Source organism: Leuciscus leuciscus (genome assembly GCF_965113295.1).
Source record: "Leuciscus leuciscus genome assembly, chromosome: 16".
NCBI lineage: Eukaryota > Metazoa > Chordata > Actinopteri > Cypriniformes > Leuciscidae > Leuciscus > Leuciscus leuciscus.
This window is the reverse complement of record NC_138740.1, coordinates 33288950-33308949: the sequence shown is the minus strand read 5'-3', so window position 1 is coordinate 33308949 and position 20000 is coordinate 33288950. Positions and strand designations below refer to the sequence as shown.

The 20000-nt window shown below is 38.6% G+C and overlaps 2 protein-coding genes across 3 annotated transcripts in view; both read right to left on the bottom strand.

Annotated features, from left to right (window-relative positions):
- The window catches only part of wdr7 (WD repeat domain 7), a 114988-nt gene that overhangs the window by 41097 nt on the left and 53891 nt on the right, over positions 1–20000 (bottom strand). For both annotated transcript variants that reach the window (XM_082141556.1, XM_082141557.1), the window contains exon 20: positions 15545–15658. In XM_082141556.1, coding sequence (XP_081997682.1) covers positions 15545–15658 — 114 coding nt within the window. The remainder of the gene's footprint in view (positions 1–15544; positions 15659–20000) is intronic.
- LOC309477556 (uncharacterized protein) lies at positions 7908–12951 on the bottom strand (the record flags this gene model as incomplete). The annotated part of the gene is made up of 3 exons (XM_082140830.1): positions 7908–8383; positions 8547–12070; positions 12837–12951. 2 exons carry the CDS (start codon positions 12949–12951, stop codon positions 10527–10529), a joined length of 1659 nt encoding a protein of 552 aa, XP_081996956.1. The 3' UTR covers positions 7908–8383; positions 8547–10526.

Here is a 20000-nt window from a genome sequence, read left to right as displayed (position 1 = left end):
TAAATACAATGTAACATTCTGCTAACTACTATGCAACTTTCTAACTATGTAACATTCTACTAACTATGTAACATTCTACTATGTAACTTCCCACCAACTAATATGTAACCTTCAATTGTGTAAAATTCTACTTACTAATATGTAACATTCTACTATGTAACTTTTCTACTAACTAATATGTAACATTCTACTAACTACTATGTAACATTTTACTATGTAACTTTTCTACTAACTACTATGTAACATTCTACCATGTAACTTTTCTACTAATTAATATGTAACATTCTACTATGTAACTTCCCACCAACTAATATGTAACATTCTACTAACTACTATGTAACATTCTACTATGTAACCTTTCTACTAACTAATATGTAACATTTTACTATGTAACTTTTCTACTAACTAATATGTAGCATTTTATGTAAAATTCTACTAACTACTATGTAACATTTTACTATGTAACTTTTCTACTAACTAAAATGTAACATTCTACTATATAACTTTCTACTAACTAATATGTAGCATTTTATGTAAAATTCTACTAACTACTATGTAACATTCTACTAACTACTATACAACTTTCTACTAACCATGTAACATTCTATTATGTAACATTCTACTAAATATGTAACATTCTAGTAACTACTATTTAACTTTCTACTAACTAATATGTAACTTTCTACTAACTAATATGTAATCTTCTATTATGTAACATTCTACTAAATGTGTAACATTCTAGTAACTAACGTAACATTCTAGTAACTACTATGTAACATTCTACTAACTACTATGTAACATTCTACTATGTAACTTCCCACCAACTAATATGTAACCTTCTATTGTGTAAAATTCTACTTACTAATATGTAACATTCTACTAACTACTATGTAACATTCTACTATGTAACCTTTCTACTAACTAATATGTAACATTTTACTATGTAACTATGTAACTTTTCTACTAATATGTAACATTTTACTATGTAACTTTTCTACTAACTATTATGTAACATTTTACTATGTAACTTTTCTACTAACTAATATGTAGCATTCTATTATGTAAAATTCTACTAACTACTATGTAACATTCTACTATGTAACTTTCTACTAAATACAATGTAACATTCTACTAACTACTATGTAACATTCTGCTAACTACTATGCAACTTTCTACTAACTATGTAACATTCTACTAACTATGTAACATTCTACTATGTAACTTCCCACCAACTAATATGTAACCTTCAATTGTGTAAAATTCTACTTACTAATATGTAACATTCTACTATGTAACTTTTCTACTAACTAATATGTAACATTCTACTAACTACTATGTGACATTTTACTATGTAACTTTTCTACTAACTACTATGTAAAATTCTACCATGTAACTTTTCTACTAATTAATATGTAACATTCTACTATGTAACTTCCCACCAACTAATATGTAACATTCTACTAACTACTATGTAACATTCTACTAACTAATATGTAACATTTTACTATGTAACTTTTCTACTAACTAATATGTAACATTCTACTAACTACTATGTAACATTTTACTATGTAACTTTTCTACTAACTAAAATGTAACATTCTACTATATAACTTTCTACTAACTAATATGTAGCATTTTATGTAAAATTCTACTAACTACTATGTAACTTTCTACTAACTACTATACAACTTTCTACTAACCATGTAACATTCTATTATGTAACATTCTACTAAATATGTAACATTCTAGTAACTACTATTTAACTTTCTACTAACTAATATGTAACTTTCTACTAACTAATATGTAATCTTCTATTATGTAACATTCTACTAAATATGTAACATTCTAGTAACTAACGTAACATTCTACTACGTAACTTTCTACTAATATGTAACCTTCTGTTGTGTAACATTCTAGTAACTACTATGTAACATTCTAGTAACTACTATGTAACTTTCTAGTAACTACTATGTAACTTTCTACTAATATGTAACCTTCTTTTGTGTAACATTCTAGTAACTACTATGTAACATTCTAGTAAATACTATGTAACATTCTAGTAACTACTATGTAACTTTCTAGTAACTACTATGTAACTTTCTACTAAATTGTAACCTATTATGCAACCTAGTTGATATGTAGTTGCAAAGTTACTTATAATACAGTGGGCCCTATCTTGCACCCAGCGCAATTGACTTTGTACACCAACGCATGTATCATTCCTATTTTGCACAGCAGACTTTTCCCTCCACAGACGCACGTCGGTAAATTAGGAAATGAACTTGCGCTCCCGGGGGTGGTTCAGCGAAAAGAGAAGGCGTGTTCCGGTGCAAAAGTTCCCTGGTGCTATTTTGCAGATTTAGAAAAAAAATTCCGCCACTGACCAGGAAAAACCTAGTCTAAAGTTGCCTTGCGCATGTTATTCATATGCTATTTTAAGGGCGCATGCTTGGTCATAATCAATGTAGCGTGAGCACAATGCACATACACTTTGCTTCTCTCATCTACACACAGACGCAACAGTTCTCATTTTTAGAAAACCATACATTATTACAAAGAAAAATTTTAACACACGAGGGAAATCATTGTTGTCTCCATGAAGATGTGAAAAAATAGGCATAAATCTAGCTTACACATTTACCCAAATTATTATACGCCAGTTTAACCGAAGTTAATTTGGGTGGGTTTCTCCATCCCCAATGTCACTTCTCTGTGTTTTACGGCCCTGACGAGAACGTCGGTCTCCTTGGCTGTGAAACGCTCCTGGTGTGCGCCTGGCAAATCCGCCGTTATAATAGCAAGCCGCCATAGAACAAGCGCGCCTGCACTTAAAGGGAATATGAGATGATGCTCTGATTGGTTTATTTCACGTTACGCCCAAACCACACCTATTAGTAATGAAGCTACTTCAGACCAACACATTTTCGATTTGCATCGGGCGCAAGAGTCATTTATTCCACCCGTATAATAGCAACAGCGCACGATATCCGCCCATAAAGTTACTTGCGTTTCGCGCTTGATACTTGCGTTTCAAACCGTTAAAATAGAGCCCAATGTTTAAAGTAGACTAGAAATAAAGCGTTACCAAAACAACACATCTTGATGGGTAAATCGAGTCTCATTCTACATTATTACCAACTAAATATAGTTAAACTCATAAATACGTCACATTACAGAAGTTAAATGGGCTACAAATTATATCTGATGAAGGAATAACAAAACAAAACCCGTATTTCTCATAGATTAAGCATGACGTCCTGTAAAAGCTCAAACGTGGCGCTTCTGTGGCCGAACAGAGAAGTTTCTAGCACATGCGTCATCTGAACCTCAGAGATAAAACTGCATGTGTGCAGAACACACACGTTCAGACACCAGACGTGCTGCATGGAGACACCGACGTTAGTGTGTGTGGTGGGACAGACGTCCCCACAACTTCCAGTAAGGTAAAGCGCCAGTAGGGTTGTGGGTGAGATCAATACTGTGGTTTCCAGAGACAGACAAGTCTCTGTGCAGAAATGAAGACTAAATAAACAGAGTATATGGTCAATATCGCAGAGACTACTGGTCTGGTCTAGTGTAGTCTTTTCTGGTCTGCAGAATCAAAATGGCATTTACAAAACAGACCATTTACACTCTGATAGAATTATTAAGGCTATGATATGTAAAGTAGAGATCAGAAGTCGGTGAGGTTTTTTTATTGTTATGAAAGAAGTCTCTAATGCTCACCAAGGCTGCATTTATTTGATCAAAAATAGAGTGAAAACAGTGAAATATTATTACAATTTAAAATAGATAATAATAAATGATTTATTCCTGTGATCAAAGCAACATTTTCAGCATCATGACTCCAGTCTTCAGTGCCACATGAAATTTCACATTTAATTCAATGTGTTACTTGCTGTTTCTGAGTGAAAATTGATTCCATAGTAAATTCTACACCATTTTTCCCCAAAACAACATACCAGTCCTGTTTTAAAACACTAGTTAGTTTCATCACTGTTACTACACAGAGATGTGTGGCACTCCCTGCTGGTTACACTAGTAAACCAGTAGTTCGGTTTGGTATCAGTTGTTGGGATGGGAAATGCCGTTCTTGGTCTCGAGCTTGAAGTGTCTATTTTCCTCATTTTTAAAATAGTGCATTAGAAACAGACCTTCACCTCATATCACACTGAAAGCGTATGTGCCATGTAGCACACTTGGTACTCAGTACATAGACACAGACACACAGACACACACACACACACTTGGTACTCAGTACACAGACACAGACACACACAGATTCAGACACACACAACACAGAAACAGATTCCATTAAAACCGAAACGTAAGTGGCCGTTTAAGAGAGTGAATCTCATCCAATTTAACATTTACAAAAGACGGTAGAGCGACTCAAAGGAAACAGCCTTGAAGACAGAAAAGCAAGATGATCACCTCCTAAGCCATGATGGCTCTTTGAGGATGTTACTGAAATTAAGTGATTCAGAGAGAGAGAAGGTATGACCCTTTTAAGGGCGAGAAGCTTTTATTTCCTGTCTGTGAGATCAGGTGTTTTCTCGGTCCCTTTAAAGGCACAGTTCACCCAAAAAATCTAAAGCACGTACTCATTCCAAACATGAATGACTTACTTTCTTCTGCAGAATGATGAGTGAATGAGGCATTTATATAGCGCTTTCATATGTACTACTGTATACCCAAAGCACTTTAAAATCGATGAATATAGTCATAAACTAGTTTTATAGTGCTTTCTGGAGTTAAAGTGCACTTTCATTGTATGTAAAGTACAATCAGTTCTTGCTTTCCCAGGGAAACCAAGAACTGATAAGGATGTAAAATGTGTACCTTGGAATGCAATGTCAGTCGCTGTGGATAAAAGCGTCTGCCAAATGCATAAATGTAAAGAGCAGCCTGAACATTCTGCTAAACATCTCATTTTGTGTTCTACATAAGAAAGAGTTAATAATGACCGAATGTTCATTTTCAGGTGAGCTATCGCTTTAAGATTAAAAAGGAATGTTGCATCAGGCCACTTTGAGAACGACAGAACTTTCAGAGCGAGTGCTGATGTCATCAGTAAACTGGAGAGCAAACGCAACAGAAGCATTAAACGAAATGAACACACAAACACACACACTCACAGTCCTTCAATCAATTTTGCAATCTAATTTTATCCTGCTCTCTTTTGCCTTTTTTGCCGCATAAAAAAAAAAAGAAAAAAAAGAGAGATAAAGAAAGAAGTGATCAATAATCAACTCACTTGATAAATGAATTAATGACTGAAATATTAATGAAAATAATAATAAATAAATAAACCAAAAATGTAATATTAAACATTATGAAATAATGAGATATATGGGGAAGTATGTGAAAATGGAGGGAAATTGAATATTATGAACAGAAATATAAACAAAAACATGAAATATATCAGGAAAAATATGAAAAACGATCATGAATTATATAGGTAAAATATGCTAAATGAAAAAAATAAATAAACTGAAAAATATATGGGCAAAAAGGAATGAAATATTTTTTTATTCTAAAATGCCAAAAAGAGAGATTTGGCTATAGTATGACTATTTATCTAGATAAGTGTGTGTGTGCGTGTGTGTGTGTGTGTGTATGTGAGAGAGAGAGCAGGTGCAGGCTCTGTGTGTGTAGTCAACACTAGCTGGTGTTCAACTTTGTCAAATCAGTCAAGAAACTGTCTATTAACCTCAGTGTGTGTGTGTGTGTGTGTGTGTGTGTGTGGTTGTACCCGAGCAGGACCATCTGTCGCCCCCTCCTGCCCCTTTTACCCCCTGATGGGCGCTGGCGTGCTGCTCTCTGGGCTGTTTCAGGGGGGTTTAACCCCACAACATCCTGACAGAAAAAGAAGCTGCCCAACTAGACGCCCCCCACCTCTGAACTCTGTTTACTGGAGCACTAGTGCTGATAGTGCTGATAGTGCTGTTGATCAAACCTCTAGTGTTAAACCTGAGCATTACAGGTGAGTGTGTGAGTCATCCTGAAACCACCCACAACACCCTAGAAACTGCACAGCAACAGCCTAAACACTCAGAGCACCCTAGCAACTGCACAACAACAGCCTAAAACACTCACAACACCCTAGCAACTGCACAGCAACAGCCTAAACACTCAGAGCACCCTAGCAACTGCACAGCAACAGCCTAAACTCTCAGAGCACCCTAGCAACTGCACAACAACAGCCTAAAACACTCACAACACCCTAGCAACTGCACAGCAACAGCCTAAACACTCAGAATACCCTAACAACCGCACAGCAACAGCCTAAACACTCAGAACGCCTTGGCAACCGCACAGCAACAGCCTAAACTCTCAGAATACCCTAACAACCGCACAGCAACAGCCTAAACTCTCAGAATACCATAACAACCGCACAGCAACAGCCTAAACACTCAGAACGCCTTGGCAACCGCACAGCAACAGCCTAAACTCTCAGAATACCCTAACAACCGCACAGCAACAGCCTTAACACTCACAACACCCTAGCAACTGCACAGCAACAGCCTAAAACACTCAGAACACCCTAGCAACTGCACAGCAACAGCCTAAACACTCAGAATACCATAACAACCGCACAGCAACAGCCTTAACTCTCACAACACCCTAGCCACTGCACAGCAACAGCCTAAAACACTCAGAACACCCTAGCAACCGTACAGCAACAGCCTAAACTCTCCAAATACCCTAGCAACCGCACAGCAACAGCCTAAAACACTCAGAACACCTTGGCAACTGCACAGCAACAGCCTAAACACTCAGAATACCCTAGCAACCGTACAGCAACAGCCTAAACTCTCCGAATACCCTAGCAACCGCACAGCAACAGCCTAAAACACTCAGAACACCTTGGCAACCGCACAGCAACAGCCTAAAACACTCAGAACACCTTGGCAACTGCACAGCAACAGCCTAAAACACTCACAACACCCTAGCAACTGAACAGAAACAGCCTAAACACTCAGAATACCCTAGCAACAGCACAGCAACAGCCTAAACACTCAGAATACCCTAGCAACTGCACAGCAATAACCTAAAACACTAAGAACACCTTGGCAACTGCACAGCAACAGACTAAAACACTCACAACACCCTAGCAACAGCACAACAACAGCCTAAACACTCAGAGCACCCTAGCAACTGCACAGCAACGGCCTAAAACACTAAGAACACCTTGGCAACTGCACAGCAACAGACTAAAACACTCACAACACCCTAGCAACAGCACAACAACAGCCTAAACACTCAGAATACCCTAGCAACTGCACAGCAACGGCCTAAAACACTAAGAACACCTTGGCAACTGCACAGCAACAGCCTAAACAGTCAGAACACCCTAGCAACCGCACAGCAACAGCCTAAACTCTCCGAATACCCTAGCAACTGCACAGCAACAGCCTAAAACACTCAGAACACCCTAGCAACCGTACAGCAACAGCCTAAACTCTCAGAATACCCTAGCAACCGCACAGCAACAGCCAAAAACACTCAGAACACCTTGGCAACTGCACAGCAACAGCCTAAAACACTCAGAACACCCTAGCAACTGCACAGCAACAGCCTAAACACTCAGAATACACTAGCCTAAACACTCAGAATACCCTAGCAACTGCACAGCAACAGCCTAAATACTCAGAATACCCTAGCAACTGCACAGCAACAGCCTAAAACACTCAGAACACCTTGGCAACCGCACAGCAACAGCCTAAAACACTCAGAACACCTTGGCAACTGCACAGCAACAGCCTAAAACACTCACAACACCCTAGCAACTGAACAGAAACAGCCTAAACACTCAGAATACCCTAGCAACAGCACAGCAACAGCCTAAACACTCAGAATACCCTAGCAACTGCACAGCAATAACCTAAAACACTAAGAACACCTTGGCAACTGCACAGCAACAGACTAAAACACTCACAACACCCTAGCAACAGCACAACAACAGCCTAAACACTCAGAATACCCTAGCAACTGCACAGCAACGGCCTAAAACACTAAGAACACCTTGGCAACTGCACAGCAACAGACTAAAACACTCACAACACCCTAGCAACAGCACAACAACAGCCTAAACACTCAGAATACCCTAGCAACTGCACAGCAACGGCCTAAAACACTAAGAACACCTTGGCAACTGCACAGCAACAGACTAAAACACTCACAACACCCTAGCAACAGCACAACAACAGCCTAAACACTCAGAATACCCTAGCAACTGCACAGCAACGGCCTAAAACACTAAGAACACCTTGGCAACTGCACAGCAACAGCCTAAACAGTCAGAACACCCTAGCAACCGCACAGCAACAGCCTAAACTCTCCGAATACCCTAGCAACTGCACAGCAACAGCCTAAAACACTCAGAACACCCTAGCAACCGTACAGCAACACTCTAAACTCTCAGAATACCCTAGCAACCGCACAGCAACAGCCAAAAACACTCAGAACACCTTGGCAACTGCACAGCAACAGCCTAAAACACTCAGAACACCCTAGCAACTGCACAGCAACAGCCTAAACACTCAGAATACACTAGCCTAAACACTCAGAATACCCTTGCAACTGCACAGCAACAGCCTAAATACTCAGAATACCCTAGCAACTGCACAGCAACAGCCTAAAACACTCAGTACACCCTAGCAACCGCACAGCAACAGCCTAAAACACTCAGAACACCCTAGCAACCGCACAGCAACAGCCTAAAACACTCAGAACACTCTAGCAACCGCACAGCAACAGCCTAAACTCTCCAAATACCCTAGCAAATGCACAGAAACAGCCTAAAACACTCAGAACGCCTTGGCAACTGCACAGCAACAGCCTAAAACTCTCAGAACACCCTAACAACTGCACAGCAACAGCCTAAACACTCGGAACACCCTAGCAACTACACTCAGAACATCCTAAACATGCATAACACTCAATTGCAACAGAACAGCAACAACCTAATCTCAGAACACCCTAGCAACCCCATAGCAACAGTCTAAAAAACTTAGAACACCCTAGCAACAGCCTAAACACTCAAAACACCATAGCAACTACAAAACAACATTCTAAAAAATACACAATCAAAATAACACAACACACTTAAGAACAGCACACCTTAGCAACAGTAGAGCAACTTTATGAATGCCATAGCAACAACCTAGAATATCCTAGCAACCGCATAGCAAAAAATGGCGATCCCACTCAAAACTTTGACATGGTCAAACACCTCTCATAATTCCACACACACACAAAAACCTCTTCTCTCAGATTCCTGTAAGCTCTCAACATCTTTGCAGTGTTCAGGTCACAGGTTTTGCTCTGGACATCAAAGCTGAATTTTTAACATCTGTCTGTCTCTGGCTGAATTTCCCCAGTGTGGCTCCACTGTGCTGAATTATTAATTTCCTAGTGTTTAATGATCTTGGAGTCTGTTCTCTGTCTTATGAACAACACTGCCCTGTTACTGTGCCATGATGACATCATCATCCTCATCATCAGAACTAAATCCAGACCAACATATGAACGACCCGTGACCGATGAACACACGGATGTCCTCATGCATGAGGTCATTCTTAAAGAAACAGAACACTAAATCTGCCCATTCGTGCCATAGTCAGACGTTTCTCTGAATCCTGTTCAAACCGTTACTCTGAAAGACTACAAAGTAAGTTTACAATCATAGTCAGTATGACTGAAACATAATTATGAACGAAGTTCATGCCTCATCCTACGTGATTCCTTCAAGAACATCAAACCCAAACACCAAGACCTGCAAAATCAATCATGAAATCTTGGAATCCATGGTATTACTCCATTAAAGAGCAAGAAGAAAAGAAAGTTACTATAAAAGAATAGAAACCTTGCTACATAGATGTTAAGACCCTTGAGTCTGGAAAAAGTGGTGTGTTCAAACAGACAAACAGAAGGTGTTTGGTTCAGGTCAGAGAGCTGTGGGAATCACTGCTTATTTTTCTTTTATTTGGGCTTTTATTGGGTCACTGTTCATTTTACGAGGATCCAGAACAGCCTGAGGGCAAACGCTCACACTCACGCTCACTCACACACTCCCTCACACACATACACACACACACGCACACACACGCACGGACGGACGCACGCACTCAAAGTCAATGGAAAATCTACTGATGAACAATTAATTGTAAAGACAAATAAAAGCACACAAGCTAAATCTGTCATGAGAAGGTGGTTTTGCTCTACGGGGTTAAAAAAACAATCTACACCGTGTGCGAAGGTCAAAGGTCATGAGCATCAACAGGGAAGGGAAGAAAACACACAGGTAAAAGCTAAACTCCTACATTCAGAAGATGAGCTATGAAAAGAGACATGAAGAGAAGTCGAGACAAGAGGAGAAATTAAGAGATGGAGTTATGAGTAGCTGTGTTTACATGGACTATAATTATCTGATTGTAATAGGAGTAGTAGCACAGTCTGGATAAAAAAAGTCACAAGTAACGACGACAATCAGAATGAATTACCTTAATTCGATTGAAGTTTCAGTCGGATTGTAATGGGTGGTTTAAACCTTTTCTAATCCGTCCGATAGGACATGTAAACACTGGAAAGTTCTGTGCATGTGCAATGATGTAGAAATGGCGAAAGGGAAGGGAAAGAAGGGAAGAGAAAAAGTGAAGAAAAGGGAAGGTAAGAGAAGAGAAAAGGGGAAGAAAAGGGAAGGGGAAAAGTGAAGGGAAAAGGGAATGGAATGAAGGGAATGGAATGAAGAGAAGGGAAGAGAAGAAAGGGGAAGAAGGGAAGAGAAGAGAAGAGAAAAAGGAAAGGGAATGGAATGAAGAGAAGGGACGAAAGGGGAAGAAAATGGAAGAGAAGGGAAGAGAAAAAGGGAATGGAATGAAGAGAAGGGAAGGGAAGAGAAGGGAAGAAAAGGGAAGGGGAAAAGGGAAGGGGAAAAGGGAATGGAATGAAGAGAAGGGAGGAAAGGGGAAGAAAAGGGAAGAGAAGGGAAGAGAAAAAGGGAAGGGGAAAAGGGAATGGAATGAAGAGAAGGGAAGGGAAGAAAGGGGAAGAGAAGGGAAGAAAAGGGAAGGGGAAAAGGGAATGGAATGAAGAGAAGGGAGGAAAGGGGAAGAAAAGGGAAGAGAAAAAGAGAAGGGGAAAAGGGAATGGAATGAAGAGAAGGGAAGGGAAGAAAAGGGAAGAGAAGGGAAGAAAAGGGAAGGGGAAAAGGGAATGGAATGAAGAGAAGGGAGGAAAGGGGAAGAAAAGGGAAGAGAAGGGAAGAGAAAAAGGGAAGGGGAAAAGGGAATGGAATGAAGAGAAGGGAAGGGAAGAAAGGGGGAGAAAAGAGAAGAGAAGGGGAAAAGGGAATGGAATGAAGAGAAGGGAAGAAAGGGGAAGAAAAGGGAAGGGGAAAAGGGAATGGAATGAAGAGAAGGGAAGAAAGGGGAAGAAAAGGGAAGAGAAGGGAAGAGAAAAAGGGAAGAAAAGGGAATGGAATGAAGAGAAGGGAAGGGAAGAAAGGGGAAGAAAAGGGAAGAGAAGAGAAAAATGGAAGAAAAGAGAAGGGAAAAGGGAATGGAATGAAGGGAAGAAAGGGGAAGAAAAGAGAAAAAGGGAAGAAAAAGGAATGGAATGAAGGGAAGGAAAGAAAGAAAGGGGAAGAAAAGGGAAGAGAAAAAGGGAAGAAAAGGGAAGGGGAAAAGGGAATGGAATGAAGAAAAGGGAAGGGGAAAAGGGAATGGAATGAAGAGAAGGGAAGGGAAGAAAGGGGAACAAAAGGGAAGAGAAGAGAAAAATGGAAGAAAAGGGAAGGGAAAAGGGAATGGAATGAAGGGAAGGGGAAGAAAAGAGAAAAAGGGAAGAAAAAGGAAGGGAAAAAAGGAATGGAATGAAGGGAAGGGAAGGGAAGAAAGGGGAAGAGAAAAGGGAAGGGAAAAAGGGAATGGAATGAAGAGAAGGGAAGAAAGGGGAAGAGAAAAGGGGAAGAAAAGGGAAGGGAATGAAGAGAAGAAATGAGACAATATGATATGAGATGTGAAGAGATGATACAATAAGAGATGAAAGAAAAGAAGAAACAAGCCTGAAGAGAAGATGAGAAGAGAAGAGCCAAGGTGATAGAAGCCAAAACAAAACAGAAGAGAAGAGACAAGAAAAGAAGACATGAAACGGAGAAGAAACAAGTCAAAATGGAAGAGACGAGATGATACGAGACATGAATAAATGAGGTGATGCATGAAGAAAAACCCTGATGAAAAGAGCCAGAACAGAAGAGAAGAAACAAGACAAGATGAGAAGAGATGATCCAAGAAGAGATGAAAGTAAAGAAGGGATGGTGAGAAGAGAAGCGATAAGGTTAGTCAACAAGAGACAAGATGAGCCATGAAGAGACAAAAGAAAAGAAGAAAAGAAACAAGGCGAAACGGACGAGAAGAGCATGACAGGTGTCATCACCTTTGACCTCTGAGAGGCTGAAGCGCTCTTCTCATCTCCTTCCTGTCGTTCTGTGTGTGTGTGTGTGTATGTGTGTGTGTGTGTGTGTGTGTGTGTGTGTCGAGCCGTTCTGAGACGGAGACGAACCGCTGTCACGTTTGTAAAATGATCATGTATTTGTAAAGAGGTTACGCATCGCTAACAAGATTGTGTGTTTGCAGACTGATGATGCGTTTGAGAGATGAATTCTGAGTTTTCCATCTCTGTCATGATCCGGTGAACGAATCATCCGTCCTGGGAAATATTAGACGTACACACACACACACACACACACACACACACACACACACACACACACACACACACACACACACAGAGCATGTATTTTAAGAAAAAACTAATGAAAACACGCATACACGGATGCTCTGCTCCTATTGGACTAGAAGAAGCTCCGCCCACTTCCTGTAACATCATGACATCTGAGGTGGGGGTGGATTCACTCTGACCTTTGACCTCTCCAGCTCCTAACATGACACTGACCGCATCTCTCACATACTCGAGTTTCTCTTTTAAATATGTAAATGGTACATCATAAATAATGATTCAATTCTGGGAACTGAATCCTCATGACCGAGATATTACGAGTACGTCTGCTATGAGGACAAAGCTGGTCGTTTTCAAACTTTTTATGTACGTATTAGTGTGGTATTTTTATTAGTGGTTATATATAATTGATTAAATAAAATAATAATAAATTATAAAAATAATTAAAATTCATAAAACCAATATAAATTTATGTTTTTCATGGTTTACACTTTTTTCTATTATCAATGACTTTTCTAGTTTATGTGATTACAGGGTTTTAAAAATTATTTCTTTAGTATAATAAAATAAAATAAAATAAAATAATAAATAAAATAAAAATTTTAGAGCTTGAAAAAAAATGAATATACACTTTTGTTTTTATATATATATCTTTTTTTCTGTATTAATTTTTCATTCTTTTTTTTTTAAATCTGTTTTAAATCAGCGTTGATCATTAGTTACTTTATTGCTTCTTTCCGTGATCATGCCCAATCAAAAACACTTTTACCACTGTGCTGCTTAATTAACATATTAGGTTTTAAAAACCTTTCTTTTATGGTTTTTTATTTTGATGGGGGGTTTTTTCTTGCACGTGTGTTTATATATATTATATTATATTATACACACACACACACACACACACACACTGTTTGAATAGAACTATTAGGCACATTTCCTGTTTCCACAAACTCCACTTCCTGTTGTCATTAATCCTCCAGCTGAGCCTGATTGATCAGATGATCAGAGAAACGAGAGGAACAGGAGCAGATCTGAGATCAGCAGAACTGAAGGAGGCATGAACGTGAATCTGAGATCAGTCATAACACACGACACATCTCACACACATCAGCAGTCCTCGAGACAGAAGCTTATAAAGCCACAGTTCTCCGGTTCTCATGTTCATCTGCTGTTGTGCTGCTGGTTAAGGAGGATAAACAGGAGACACTCGCACAGATTATCTCTCCATCGATCCTCCACTCGTCTGATTCGTCCATCCAAACATCCATGCAAACCCTGCGATATTAACCCATCTTAGGTCCACATTATGATTGACTTCCCAGTGAAAGAAAAAATGTAGCCTGATGTGATGGTGGTGTAAATTTAGTTTCATTTCCACATGCTTTTGCACTGAATCATAAAAATCTACTGGTCTACCACACACTGACACACTCACACAGATACACACACACACACTAACAAACGTACACACTCTCTCTGTGTCTCTCTCCCTCTTCCTCTTCCTCTTCCTCTCTCTCTCTCTCTCTCCCTCTTCCTCCTTCTCTCTCTCTCCCTCCCTCTCTTTCTCTCTCTCTCTTCCTCCCTCTCTCTCTGCTGCAGTCCAGTCAATAACACAGACATGCATGACGATTTATCATTTTCTACTCTCATTTTTCACTTATTGACATTGTTTTTCCATTTATTCTGCAGAATTAAATCAGTAAGTCCAGACGAACCGTCCAAGTCGAGTGCTGCCTGTCACACAGTCTTAATAATATATATATCAATTAATTCTACATGTGGAAACACTAGACCGTCAATCAAGAATTCTACTTATTTAGTTAAAGTTTTAGTAATTTTGTGTTTTCATCATAATTTTTCATCATTTCATCATTACGTCTATATAGTTTTTAGTCATTTTTATTTCTGTTTTAGTTTTAGTTAATTTAGTACATCAACATAAACTAAATGAAAATGAGAAATGTTGCTTTGACAACTAGCTGAAATAAAATAAGTTTAAGTTTTTTTTCTTCTGTCCGTGAACAGCTGTACAGATGATGGACAGACGAGAGCGGAAATATTCACTGCATCTGTGCTGATGTTCAGGGGCCAGTAATGATGTTTGTGGAGTGGGGTATCATGGGGGAATATTACAGTCTGAAACCCTGTGTGTGTGTGTGTATGTGACAGTGTGAGAGAATGTGAGAAAGTGAGTGTGTGTGTGTATGTGTGAGAGTGTGTGTGTGTGTGTGTGTGTGTGACAGTGTGAGAGAATGTGAGAAAGTGAGTGTGTGTGTGTGTACGACAGTGTGTATGTGTGAGAGTGTGTGAGACAGTGTGTGTGTGTGCGACAGAGTGTGTGTGTGAGAGTGTGCGTGAGAGCATGTGAGTATGTGTATGTGTGAGTGTTTGAGAGTGTGTGTATGTGTGTGTGTGTGCGCGTGTAATATTTCCCTTATCCAGGATACTGAGAAACGCAGGAAGAACTTGACGTGCCACACACACACACGAAGAGTGACAGACATGATGCTGCGCGTGCCTACCTGCAGTGATGTCATCATCCGTCAGACTGGAGACGTGTGTATGTGTGAGAGTGTGAGTGTGTGTGTGTGAGAAAGTGTGTGAGAGAGAGTGTGTGTGTAAGTGTGTGAGAGCATGAGAGTGTGTGTATGTGTGTGTGTGTGTGTGTGTGTGTGTGTGTAATATTTCCCTTATCCAGGATACTGAGAAACGCAGGAAGAACTTGACGTGCCACACACACACACACACACACACACACACACACACAAAGAGTGACAGACATGATGCTGCGCGTGCCTACCTGCAGTGATGTCATCATCCGTCACGTCCATCTCCTCCTCTGGCACTTTGATCTCAGGGGGCGGGGCTTCAGCAGGGGGCGGGGCCGGTGGGCCGGTTTCGGGGGCGGATCCAGCTGCAAACACAGCAACAAGTGAAGATGAACACTCAACACCCACAAACGACATATATTTCAAATTATACGGTCTTTCTTTTCTTTTTTTCTTTACTTCTTTTTTTTGTCTATTCTTATATTGTTGTTTATCTGTTTTGTTTTCGTTTTTTTTTTTCGATATGTGTATTTTGTCAAATTTCTGTATGTATTCCTAAAAAACACGTGAAAAAGCAGAATGACAAAGGAAGCGGTTTGACTTCAGTTTTAGTTAACGATAATAACCCTGGTACTAAAGTCATTAGGAAACGCCTGAACAGAGGAAAACTGACTGAGCAACTACAGAAATATTGATATTGATCAAAATCCGACATTATGTCTATAAACAAATGAAGATGCCGCTGTTGCTGCCGCAAAGACCGAATTAGGAAGAACGGCGTTTTTCTTGTCGTCTCTTTTCTGCAGATGTCGCTAACTTCTCTCGTTTTCTGGCAACCTTGTTAAAAAGCTCATCAGGGTTTATTGGTGCTTTGCATTATCGAGGCTTTATTAAGCTTTAGCGACTGATTACCACCATTTTTATTCTGCGCCTTCATTCGGTGCTTATCCTGGAATTACCAATTAAAATAAGCTTTTCATTAAAGAGGCTGCAAATGAATCAATGCTGCTTAAAGGTGAGAATGAGCTAATCTAGACGGGCACTAATTAATGAGACCCCTAGACCCCGCGAACCCTCAGCGGAGAGAGAGAGAGAGTGTGTGTGTGTGTGTGTGTGTGTGAGAGATGGGTCTGTCTTTAGGAGCTGTCAGACTGATCCAGATCCAGAGAGAAAAACACACGTGGAATAAAAGAAAAACAAACTTGCACAGACAGAAGACCGTAACAAACACACTTACACAAACACACACACACACACAAACACACACTCACTCTCGCGTGCACACACAAACACTCACACATACACTCTCTCACACACACACAAACACTCACTCTCTCTCTCACACACAAACACTCACACATACACTCTCTCACACACACACACACACACACACACACACACACACACACACACACACACACACACACACACACAAACACTCACTCTCTCTCTCTCTCTCTCACAAACACACACTCACACATGCACAACACACACACTCTCTCTCTCTCACACACACTCTCACTCTCTCTCTCTCTCTCACACACACACGTTTATATCTCAATTAACCTGTCACTGACCAGTGACACACAAGCAGAAACACACACACACACACACACACACACACACACACACACACACACACACACACACACACACACTCTTTCTCCTCTCATCATGAAGGAACGGGTGACGAACAGACAGAAAGTGAAGGCAGGAAAATCCCCCCCAAACACTCGTCCTCGTTCGGCCTGATTCTGCGCAGCATCTCATATATCTGACAAAATCACACTACAGTTTCTTCACAGAAAAGGCAATCCCACAATGCACTGCACCAGTGCTTACGAACTGTAGCCCATTACTGCATACAAATGACATGATAAAAATATCAGTAGCAACAATCTATAAGATCTGATTACCTTTAGATTACTTCTGACATGACTACCATCTTGATATACAAATACAAAGAAATAAAATGTATTCTATTTATTTAATTTTTTTAAACAATATTAAGTGCATTAAATATAACATTAAATTATGTCAGGGTTTCTCAAACTAGGTTTTATGAAGGAACTGGTTTGTAAATTGATGAAAAGCTAATTGTTAAATGTTAAAAATGTTAGAAACATCTATAATAAAATGTTAAATGTTAAAAATTAACATTTTTTTAATTGGTGGTGGTGGCGCAATGGATAAGACACATGCCTTTGGTGTGAGAGACCCGGGTTCGAATCCACTGTGAGACACCAATGTGTCCCTGAGCAAGACACTTAACCCCTAGTTGCTCCAGAGGCGTGCGACCTCTGACATATATAGCAATTGTAAGTCGCTTCGGATAAAAGCGTCAGCTAAATGAATAAATGTAAATGTAAATGTAAAAATTAAAATAAATAAATATATTTTTTAAATATAACGATACATAATCAATATGCAATTAGGGAGAATCAATCATTTTTTTTATAATTTGCTGCCATTTTGTGAATATTGTGTAATTTTGTAATCCTTAAAAATACTGTAGTCTGATCATGAGTTTTTAACATGTAATATAAACCAACAACAAGTATTTCATTTGTGGAATCTGATTACATATTCCAGATTACATGTAATTAGTGTTTCTATTAGAGTTAAACACTACAACCATAAAAAAAAGAAACGAAATAAAACAAAAATTGTAAGCTTATTTTATTTCAGTTAGTTCTCATTTTCATTTAGTTAAACTTGACGTACTAATACAACTAAAACTGGAATAAAAATGAATAAAAACTATAGACATTTTTTTTAAATGACACAAATATAAAACAAAAATAAAACTTTAAAATTAAAATGTTAATCCAAAAATAAAAACTAATTCAAAACAAAACAAAAAACACATACATATATACATAAAATACATGTCAAGTCAAGTCTATTTGTATAGCGCTTTTCACAATACAGATTGTATCAAAGCAGCTTCACAGAATTAAATTAAAATAATACAACAAGGTTTGTTTCTAGTGGAATTTATTGATTGATCAAATTAAATTAAATATCCCCAAAATATCCCCAACTGAGCAAGCCAAAGGCAACACTGGTTGCTACCCAACACTGACAGCAAACAGCCAATATGGCAAATATAACATTTTAAATAGAAATTTTGTCAATATATTGAAATGTATGAATTAAAATAGTTAGTTAGACATAGTATTAGAACAATCAATTGTGGTTCCAATGTCAAAGATAGGAAATATCAAGACGAGCTCGTTAGTGTTCGGTAAACCCAATCTGAGCCGAATATCATGATGAGTTCATGACCAAACATTAATTACAGGACGCCAGAAAACAATCACTAAACTGTCTGATTGTTAACCGGGATAATGTGACCGGCTGTTCAATGTGTGTGAGTGTGTGTGTGTGTGTGTGTGTGTGTGTGTGTGTGTGTGAGTGTTCGGTTTTGATGGCTTGAGCTGTGATTGTGAGTTTTGTGTGTCTTCAGTGAGGCATATAAAGACAAGAAGACTTCACAGCATGATATGAACATACACACACACACACACACAGCAGCTCATAACTCAGAGATGTTGGTGTCGGTGGGGTAAAACGGGCCTCCAGCGAGGTCAAACGCCCGTGTCAAGCATGACACACTGCTCACACACACACCGGCCTTGTTAACCCGTCCTCCCTCTCCCTCCTCTCTCTCTCTCTCTGTTCACGGGGGAACGCTTTAATATTCAGCACAGCTGCAGTCAGGACGTTTCTCAGCACGACCCGAGCCTGACTTTACACCACTATAACACACACACTACAGTGCCATCATTTCATGAAGGTGCCGAGAACAAAAGGCCACCGAACACACAAGACTCCGGTTCGTGCTGGAATGTTTTCTGAGCACCTTTAAAAGGTTCATCAAACGTGTCCAATGATAAAACTAAACTTTAAATGATGCAGAGTGGAGTATTCTGGGATATTCATGACTTCAAGCAATAGCTGACCTAAAAAAGCACATATTCGACATCCCTTAAACTAAACAATTGCCTAACTAATAACTATTAATAAGCAGTAATTATGAGTTTATGGAGGAAAGAGTCATTGTTAATAGTGAGAATTGGACCTTAAACTAAAGTGTGATCGACATTTTAATACATTTTCACACAAGGTTATTATTGTAACAGAAATCTGTTATTTTAGTTGCTTTTTAGTTTTATTATAGTTTGTAGTATAATTATAGAATTAGCTTTTATTTTTATTTTTCATGTTCATTTAATTAATTTTAGTTACATTTTTTTGTGATTTTGTTGTGCTTTTGTCATTTTATTATTATTATTAAATATTGCTATTTAGGTAACTTATCTTATTTCAGTTTATTGTCAATGCATCATTTCTAATGTCCATTTAGTGTATATTTTTTTATAACTAATATTTATATTTTCTCTTATTCATTCATTCATTTCAATGAACAAACGTTTTTAATAGGTTTGATTTTTTTTTTGCGCGCATATTTTAGTAATATTTTAGTTTTAGTTTCTTGTCTGAAATAAAATAAAATATTTAAAATATATATATATCTTTTAATTTTAATTAAAATATAAAAATAACTAAAAACTAAACAAAAACTATATAGACAAAAACACTAATAATAGACAAAAACTAAGATTTTTTTGTTGAAAAATGACAACAAAATATACTTTAAAATGAAAACAGAAAATACAAAAAAAAATTAAATATGAATACAAA